Source organism: Hemiscyllium ocellatum, chromosome 1 (assembly GCF_020745735.1).
Source record: "Hemiscyllium ocellatum isolate sHemOce1 chromosome 1, sHemOce1.pat.X.cur, whole genome shotgun sequence".
NCBI lineage: Eukaryota > Metazoa > Chordata > Chondrichthyes > Orectolobiformes > Hemiscylliidae > Hemiscyllium > Hemiscyllium ocellatum.
The window spans coordinates 136,525,676-136,535,018 of NC_083401.1; the positions used below are offsets into that span (position 1 = coordinate 136,525,676).

The following is a 9,343-nucleotide window of genomic DNA, read 5'->3' on the forward strand; positions in this document are numbered from 1 at the left end:
GAATCATAGAATCCCTACAGTGTGGACACAGGCCCTTCGATCCAACAAGTCCATGTCAACCCTCTGTAGAGTGTCCCATCCAAACCTATCCTCCTACCCTATTACTCTACATTTACCCCTAACTAATGCATCCAACCTACACATCCCTGAACACTATGGCAATTTAGCATGGCCAATTCACCTAACCTGCACATCTTTGGACTGTGGGGGGAAACCAGAGCACCCGGAGAAAACCCACACAGACACAGGGAGAATGTGCAAAATCCTCACAGACAGTTGCCCAAGCCTGGTATCCAACTTGGGTTTCCCGGCACTATGAGGCAGCAGTACTAACCCCTGAGTCACCGTGCCACCCCATTGTTCCTATGTTTTCTTCTTGACAGTGGTTGTGGATTTGGATGGTATTGCTTAAGGAACCTTGGTAAATTTCTACAATGCATCATGTAGATGGTACACACTGCTGCTACTGAACACCAGTGGTGGAGGGAGTGTATATTTGTGGATGTGATGTCAATCAAGCCACTGCTTTTCCCTAAATGGTGTCAAGTTTCTTGAGGGTTGTTGGAACTACACCTATCCAGGCAAATGGGGAATAGTCCATCACACTCCTGACTGGTGCCTTGTAGATGATGGACAGGCTTTAGGGAGTCAGGAGATTACTTCCTGCAGGATTTCTAGCTTCCGAACTGTCCTTCCAGCCATGGTTTATATACCAACAAAGTTGTTCTGTTTCTGGTCATAAAAATCCATGGAAATTTACAGGCTTAAACCTGAAATCAGCCAGAATGTATCTTTTGTCTTTATTTAAGGAGAACACAGAATATTAATATTAGTCAATCTATTAAATTTATCTAATTAAGAAACACACAACAGTTTATCTGAAGATTAATGAACAATGACAACACACATTCTTCATCTTCTTCTTTTCTGATGTCCAGAATAACAAACTTGACATTAACTTTCCATTACTACAGTCATTAAAGTTGAACAACTGATGATATCCATCTCATTTAAAATCTATCACAAGTTCAAAATATTTCACCGTGTGCCTGACTGTGTTTTGGTTGCAAATTATTTTCTAACACTGATGAAGAACTGCAAGCAAATTCATTTCAGTCACAGAATAATTTGCAATATATAAGCAAGTATCTTTTATTTATGCGCATGCTAGACTTTGAAAATAAAATTCAGAGCTGTCCCGAAGTTTTAGGAACAACATCAGGCAGTTTTCATTGGCAGTGAGTAAACAATTACAGTGTGACAGGGTTAAAACTTAAAATCATTTTTGTAAAATAAAGCAGGGTAAATATTCAAACAAGCCATCGGATGGTGCTAGCAGAGAATTAATGTCCTGGACAAAGCAGCTTTCATTTCCATGCCCCATTTTCTTCCAGTTTCTCTTGTTTGAAATTAAGTCCTTCCCATTGTGGCTTTGCTTCTTTTTTGCGTGAACTGGCATCTGAAATTTAAATCAAAAATCATATTTCGCCACTAACTGCAGGTGTTTATTTTAGTACAGAAATATCAGGCAGGATTTCCCCATTTGAACTTAAAGAATGGTGGTGAGTGAGTTTTATGGTGTAATTTCTGCTGTGACCTAATTATATCATACAGTCACGCACTTCTCACCTCATTGTTTGTGCAAGTGTGATGTCCAGTGCATTACTTAGCGAATCATATGGTGAAGCAGAAGGAAGTGGATGCCACTGCTGAGACCTTCTGTCTTTGAAAGGTCTGAGGTATCTTTAGAGTGCAGCTTGATACCACTTCAGATGCTGCAAGTCAGAAACTGCTCTTCACACTGCACTGCCCACCTTTTAAAGTCTCAACACAGGATCCAGAAGAAAAATAAGCCAACTCCTTGCTTCATGGAGAAAGCTCTAAGGCACTGGTGAATGGGGTGATGGAGAGATCAGTTCTCTTCCCAGCTGACTGCAACAAGAGGCCACCCTACATGATATGTCCAGCCTGGACAGAAATAGCAATATGGGCCAGTGCCGACCCCTCCATCAGCAGTGCAGACAGGAAGCCAATGCACTCTGCCATGGTAAGTGGCACCATTACACCTTTGCTACGTCTCCTTGCATGGGCATCACTCACTTTAATTTTGCCACTGCACCTCACCAAGGTTAGCGAACTACAACCCAGAAGCAGGCCATCACTTTAGCCTTGGGAATTCAACATCAATGGAGTCAAGGGACCTTGAGCTCCCTCCAACTAATCCTTCCTCTCCAGGTGACAAGTGATACACATTCTCTCCGTGTCTGCGTGGGTTTCGTCCCGGTGCTCCGGTTTCCTCCCACAGTCCAAAGATGTGCAGGTTAGGTGGATTGGCCATGTTAAATTGCCCCTAGTGTTAGGTGCATTAGTCAGAGGGAAATGGGTCTGGATGGGTTGCTCTTAGGAGGGTCGGTGTGGACTTGTTGGGCCGAAGGGCCAGATTCCACACTGTAGGGAATCGAATTAAACCTGCAGTCACCCAGAGGAAGGAGCAGCACACACAGGAACCACAAGGGATTCTTCTCAGGGCTGATGTGCCCTGACAGCCTCCTGTCCGTGATCCCAAAGACTACCACAGTTCACGGTAAGGAGGGTGAACTTGCATCTGCACAGAAGAATCTCAGTGGGCCTTGGCTGTCTAGGGCCAAGGGCATCAGGGGTAACTATCCAAATCTTCCAAGTTAACAGGGCCAGATCAGACTCCCTTCACCCCCCGATTCAGGCATTGGGACTATATCTAGTATTGGGAGGGCAATGAGGAAAAAAACACACTGAGGGCACATTGTTGCTGCATCACTGTAAATAAGCCACTGGTTTTGTCAGTATATTTTCATTTGCACTGTTACAGTGTCAGCTGTAGTATTGTTTTCACTGCAGCACCTAGTTAAATTGATCATGTAAGAGACAAGGTCGTCATCCCAAGGATGTAACCGTTTGCATTACAATTGGAAAATGTTGGTCATATCTCACAATCAATCAAGGCTTTGACTGCAGAAAACTTGACATCAGTGATCCTTAAAATTTAACTTTGAGGACTGTAGCCAAGGCATTGCACATTAATGTGAAGGACACTGATGTTAAAGCCAATTTCCGGGGATAGTGCCAGACCCGGTGACCTACTTCATGGTTGAATGTGCAGAACCAGCGATGATTCCACACATCTCTTAAAGGATGACTAGGGTAGGAATAGGCCTGTCAAAGACAAAAGTGGGAAGTTGCATGTGGCCCCGTGGAGATCAGAGAGGTGCTAAACGAATATTTGTCATCTGTTTTCAATCAGGAAAAGGAGAATATTGTAGAGGAGAAGATACAGGCTATTAGGCTTGAAAGGATTGAGGTTAGTAAGGAGGAGGTGTTATCAATTCTAGAAGGTGTGTAAGTAGATAAGTCTCCTGGGCGGATGGGATTTTCCAAGAATTCTCTGGGAAGCTCAGTAGGAGAGTTAGGAGCCTTTGACCTTGATCTTTGAGTCACCGTTGTCTACAGGTTTAGTACCAAAGGACTGGAGGATTGCAAATGTTGTTCAAGAAGGGCAGCAAAGATGACCCAGGTAATTATAGACCCGTGAGCCTTACATCTGTTGTAGGAAATGTTTTGGAAAGGATTATAAGAGATAGGATTTATAATCATCTAACAAGCAACAATTTGATTGGAAATAGTCAACACGGATTCGTCAAGGGCATGTCGTGTCTCACAAACCTCACTGAGTTTTTTGAGAATGTGACCAAGCATATGGATGAGGGTAGGGCAGTTAACGTGGTGTACATGGACTTCAATAAAGCCTTTGATAAGATTCCACATGGTAGGCTATTGGAGAAAATGTGGAGGCATGGGATTGAAGGTGATTTAACAGTTTGGATTACAAACCAGCTTTCTATAAGAAGGCAACTAGTGGTGGTTGATGGAAATATTCAGCCTGGAGTCCGGTTATTAGTGGTGTCCCACAAGGATCTGTTTTGGGACTACTGCTGTTTGTTATTAGTAAGTTTGCAGATGATACCAAAGTCGGTGGAGTGGTGGACAGGTTGCAGGGGGACTTGGATAAACTGTAGAATTGGACTGAAAGGCAGCAAATGGAGTTCAATGCAGATAAATGCGAGGTGATACACTTTGGGAAGAATAACAGGAATGCAGAATACTGGGTCAATGGAAACATTCTTAGTACTATGGATGTGCAGAGGGACCTTGGTGTCAATGTACATAGATCCCTGAAAGTTGCCACCCAAGTTGATAGTGCTGTGAAGAAGGCATACGGTGTGTTAGGTTTTATTGGTAGAGGGATTGAGTTCCGTAGCTGTGATGTCATGCTGCAACTGTACAAAACACTAGTGCGGCCTCACTTGGAGTATTGTGTGCATTTCTGGTCGCCCCCATTACAAGGAGGATGTGGAAGCAGTGGAAAAAGTGCAGAGGAGGTTTATCAGGATGTTGCCTGGTCTGGAGCAAAGGTTTTTATGAGGAAAGGCTGAGGGACTTGGGTCTGTTCTCATTTGGAGAGAAGAAGGCTAAGAGGGGATTTAATAGAGACATACATGATGGTCAGAAGATTAGATAGGGTGGACAGTGAGAGTCTTTTTCCTAGGATGATGATGTCTACTTGTACGAGGGAGTATAGCTACAAATTGAAGGGTAATAGATTTAAGACAGATGTTAGAGGCAGGTTCTTTGCTTCTTTGCTCAGAGAGTGGTAAGGGCGTGGAATGCCTTGTCTGCCAATGTAGTTAACTCAGCCACATTAGGGAGATTTAAACAATCCTTGGATAAGCATAGGGATGATGATGGGATTGTGGGCTTAGATTAGTTCACAGGTCAGCACAACATTGTGGGTTGAAGTGCCTGTTCTGCTCTGTATTGTTCTATGTTCTATGATATTGGTGCCCCTCCAGTTTAGATGCAACCCATCCATCTAGTAGAAGTCTCACCTCCAAGTGGAGAAGAAGGCCCTCAACGTTTTCAGAGTGAGAAAATTTTACCATATTTATTGAGCTGACAGGTCATTCTGCTAACAGGTCACCGCCCCTCATCTTTGATCCTTCTTTGGCCTGGGCACTGGGATTTCCTCAGCAGCAGCCTCCCTCATTGGTGATAGTCAGCCTCAGAGGTGGGCTCTATTCCCTTCAGCATATTCATATGATGTAAAATACCGGACATCGGAGCAACATGTAAATGCAGATCCATCTTCCAGGCTGCCCTTGCTCTCCAGTCAAGGGCAATCCAGTCATGGGTTGAAGATTCTCTACTTCTCCCAATCAGGAAATGACATCATTTTAAACCATGTGATGGATAATCTCCTAAAAGGACAGAAACCACCTGGAACTTAAGCCGTATATGTCCTGGAGCTGGGAATAGTCAAATCGGAACAGCTGTCTGCTATGGGAAATAAGGGAAATAATCTCTCTGTATATCACAAAGATACAAGCTGCTGGAGCAGTTCAATAAGGGTCATGAGAACAAAAGAGCTTTCCAGGAGGTAATCTTTGATGATTGGATATGGATGGCCAGATCAAAGCTAGCTTGTGCCAGGTGTACACAAAAATCAGGATCACAGTGCTATTGTTATCATTACACACTGGGAATGGGCTGAGGTGCCATGACAATGTGCCCACATTAATTTTGCCCACCTTTTAAGGGTCAATTGCTGCTGATGGTAGCTGGTGCTCATTCTAACTGTAGTTGTAATGAAATCTTCTTCTGCAGGCCTGGCCCTTGAGAAAGTGGATAAAATGTTTCTAAAGTTTAGAAACTCTGAGAAAGTTTTCAGCAACAATGGCCCTCAGTTCCTTATGGAGGAGTTTACTGACTCATGGAATGCAATGGCATTCGGCACATTAGGTCAGTGCTCTATCTTCTCTAAGTGATCTTGTGGAAATGTTCATGCAATCATTAAAACACGTATTGAAAGTGTTAAAGGGGAAGGGGAGCTAGTTAACAGCTTCCTGAACATGTACTGAAGCACACCCCATGCCACTACCTAGAACTCCCTGGAATACTTACCGCTCAAAAGGAAGTTATGTACTACTTTCAACAAATTGCTGACTGAATCATAAAATCCCTACAGTGTGGAAGCAGGCCATTCTGCCCATCAAGTCCACACTGACCCTTCAAATAGCATCCCAATCACATACTCTATCTATGTGCCCACAACCCTGCATTTCCCATAGCTAATCTATATAGTATGCACATCCCTGGACACTACAGGGAATTTCGCACAGCCAAACCACCTAACCTAATTTTGGACAGCCAGAGGAAACTGAAGCATCCAGAGGAAACCCACGCAGACACAGGGAGAATATGCAAACTCCATGTAGACAGTCACCCCATGGTGGAATCAAACTCAAGTCCTGTGAGGAAGCAGTGCTAACCACTGAGCCACTGTGCTGCTTCTGTTCCATGCCATCCCATGAAGAAACACAAAAGATTGTTGAGAAGATTCAATTAACCCAGATGTCCAGAAAGGAAACAAATTCCAAGGGTCACTGTTTTTGGCAGGATGGAAATCCAGCTCCAGGCTGCTTTAATGGTTTCCTCCCATGCAGGTGGACAGGCCATCTCTATACTGAGCATCCTTGTGCTCTCCTGCTTTTAGCAGTACCAAGCTCCCCTGCTGGGCCCGCCAGCCTGACATCAGTGTGAGTCGGATGATTACTATTGCAGCATCAAGACTGTGAATAAGAAGGGGACTATTTAAGAACATTTTCCTGATTGGCCTGCAGAGAACCTTTGCATCTTGCAATCTCCATGTGGGTTTGATGCAGTGATCTCAATTTCTATTGGAATGTGCAGTCTGAATTTGGACAAATGCCAAATACCAACCTTTCTTTGCTTTAATGATGATCTTCACCCACTCAGCATCAGGGCTCACACATAATTTCTTCCCCGTTTTCATGGTGACACTGTGAAGAGAAGGAAAACCTATATAAATCGATCATCCGCATAAACTAGATATCTCCCTCTGAGAATTGAGAATTTAGCTAGACTTTGAAATAAACTACCTGCTTCATAAACAATGATTGATCCAACATGTTTTCAGGAAGTAACACAGTTTTTAAATAGCCATACCACCAAGCAGAAAGGTTAAAGATGATATTCTCACATTATCTCCAGCATCTCACAGTGCGATCCTTTGGGAATGTATTTGAAACTCTTGATGAGCTTTGGATTGATGAACTCAGAGCTGGTGTTGAGGCACAAGCATCGGGCTTGAGGTCCTGGCACAGGGATACCTGTGCAAAGATTGATTTATATTATTGATTGAAGGAGAGTGAATCTTTGCACTTAGTTCCAATGTGAGATATCTTAACATATTTCTGCATGACTCACAATAAAATACCAATTGGCTGTCTAAATAATGGCAATGAATCAAGTTATTCTGTTATCTTGGAAATAAAAAGTAATTGCTAAAATGCTATAGTGCAGAAGGAAGCCATTTGAGCCATTTTGTCTTCATTGGCTTTTCAAATGATCATCACTCCCTGCAGCCAAACTCATGTTTTATTCTCCATACATGCACGCTTCAGTTTGTTCTACCCAAATAATCATCAAATACCCTCTTTCTTGCCTCAATTGAACTTGCATCCACAACATCCTTGAAAGTGGAGTTGTAGATTGATAGGATAGTGAAGAAAGCCCTTTGGTTTGCTTTCCTTTATTGGTCAGAGGATTGAGTACAGGAGTTGGGAGGTCATGTTGCAGCTGTACAGGACAATGATTAGGCCACTTTTGGAATACTGCGTGCCATTCTGGTCTCCTTCCTATCGGAAGGACATTGTGAAACTTGAAAGGGTTCAGGAAAGATTTACAAGGATGTTGACAGGGTTGGAGGATGTGCGTTATTGGGAGAGGTTGAAACAGCTGGGGCTGTTTTCAAAGGACCGCGGAGGCTGAGGGGTGACCTTATAGAGGTTTACAAAACTATGAGGGGCATGGATTGGATAAATACACAAAGTCTTTTCCCTGGGGTGGTGGAGTCCAGAACTAGAGGGCATAGGTTTAGGGTGAGAGGGGAAAGATATAAAAGAGACCTAAGATGCAACCTTTTCACGCAGAGGGTGGTACTTGTATGGAATGAGTTACCAGGAGAAGTGGTGGAGGCTAGTGACATTTAAAATAAATCTGCATATGTATATGAACAGGAAGGGTTTAGAGGGACATGGGCCAGTTGCTGGCAGGTGGGACTTGAAGGTTTTCCTGATTGGCCTGCAGAGAACATCTGCATCTTGCAATCACCATGTGGGGTTGATGCAGTGATCTCAGTCAGGGCTCTCTGATATCTGGGATATTTGGTCAGCATGGACAAGTTGGACCAAAGGGTCTGTTTCCGTGCTGTACATCTCTATGATTCTATTTCTAAGCAGGGCATTTCACATCACTATTAATTGCATGGAATAGTAATTTCTCACAAGAAAATCTTTTTTACTTGCAAACATCAAGGTTAAAGTGGATTAAAGTGATTAAATACCCCAATATTAATAACAAACATTCGAACTAGCATTGTACTGTCAATAATATTGGTGATCATTAACAGTTTAATGAATATCCAAAGAGCAAGCTGACACATGTATGACTGGTCAATAAGTCAGTAGAAAGATTCCATTCTATATTATAGTGCAGGACAAAAAGTAAAGTACAAGAGAGAAATGTTGACATACCCTGTGCAGTTATAGCACACAAAAGCAGGATGATAGTTATTGCAGTTGTTGCCTTGATCATCTTTGTGCTGTTGAATAGATTACTGCTGAATGATCTGATGTCAACCTCAGAGAATCTTCATCTGTTGAGTGAAGTTCTGCTAAAGAGGAGCAAAACAACTATTATTTATTGAGATCCTCTGCTCTCACTTTGAATAATCTCATACAGCAAAATCTGCTGAAAATCCCGTGGAATGGAGTTTCCCTGTTCCTTGGTCAAGTTTTCTTTCGCTTTTGCACATAAACATAGTTTACAGCAGCCACCAACAGGTAACATGTTGTTATATGTGATGAATTTTTTCTGTATGCATTGTAAAGTTGTTGAAGCAGGAAAGGATAATTTAATTTTTCATCCTGCTGTTTCTGCCAGTCAATGAGATCACAGCTGAACTACAAGCTCCCCATGTTGATGATCAAAAATGCATCAATCTCACTTTTAAAATTAAGAGTTGACCTTGCATGAATTGCTATTTGTGGAAGAAAGTCTACCACCATGAAAGACAATTTCCTAATTTCACTTCTGAAAAGTCTGGCTCTAATGTTTGGACAATGCCACCACTCCTTGACTCCTCACCCAACAGAAGTAGCTTCTCTCTAATTACACTATCTGTGATCAGGTTACCCCTTAACACTCTAAACTCAAGAGATTACAAACA

At 42.7% G+C, this 9,343-nt stretch overlaps 1 protein-coding gene across 1 annotated transcript; it reads right to left on the minus strand.

The window, feature by feature from the left end:
- Window positions 1–1,247: 1,247 nt before the first annotated feature.
- Window positions 1,248–8,759, minus strand: LOC132820251 (interleukin-8-like). The gene is made up of 4 exons (XM_060832263.1): window positions 8,649–8,759; window positions 7,094–7,223; window positions 6,814–6,893; window positions 1,248–1,459 (listed from the first exon to the last, which is right to left on the minus strand). Exons 1-4 carry the CDS (start codon window positions 8,707–8,709, stop codon window positions 1,368–1,370), a joined length of 363 nt encoding a protein of 120 aa, XP_060688246.1. The 5' UTR covers window positions 8,710–8,759; the 3' UTR covers window positions 1,248–1,367.
- Between the last annotated feature and the right edge of the window lie 584 nt (window positions 8,760–9,343).

Bases quoted from the DNA above. Each gene is read 5' to 3' on its own strand.
- LOC132820251 (XM_060832263.1), bottom strand. From the start codon at position 8,709: ATGATCAAGGCAACAACTGCAATAACTATCATCCTGCTTTTGTGTGCT. The intron at 7,224-8,648 runs GTATGTCAACAT...ATCTTTGCACAG, and splicing joins GTGTGCTATAACTGCACAGG to GTATCCCTGTGCCAGGACCT. The intron at 1,460-6,813 runs GTTGGTATTTGG...TTTAAATTTCAG, and splicing joins CATCATTAAAGCAAAGAAAG to ATGCCAGTTCACGCAAAAAA.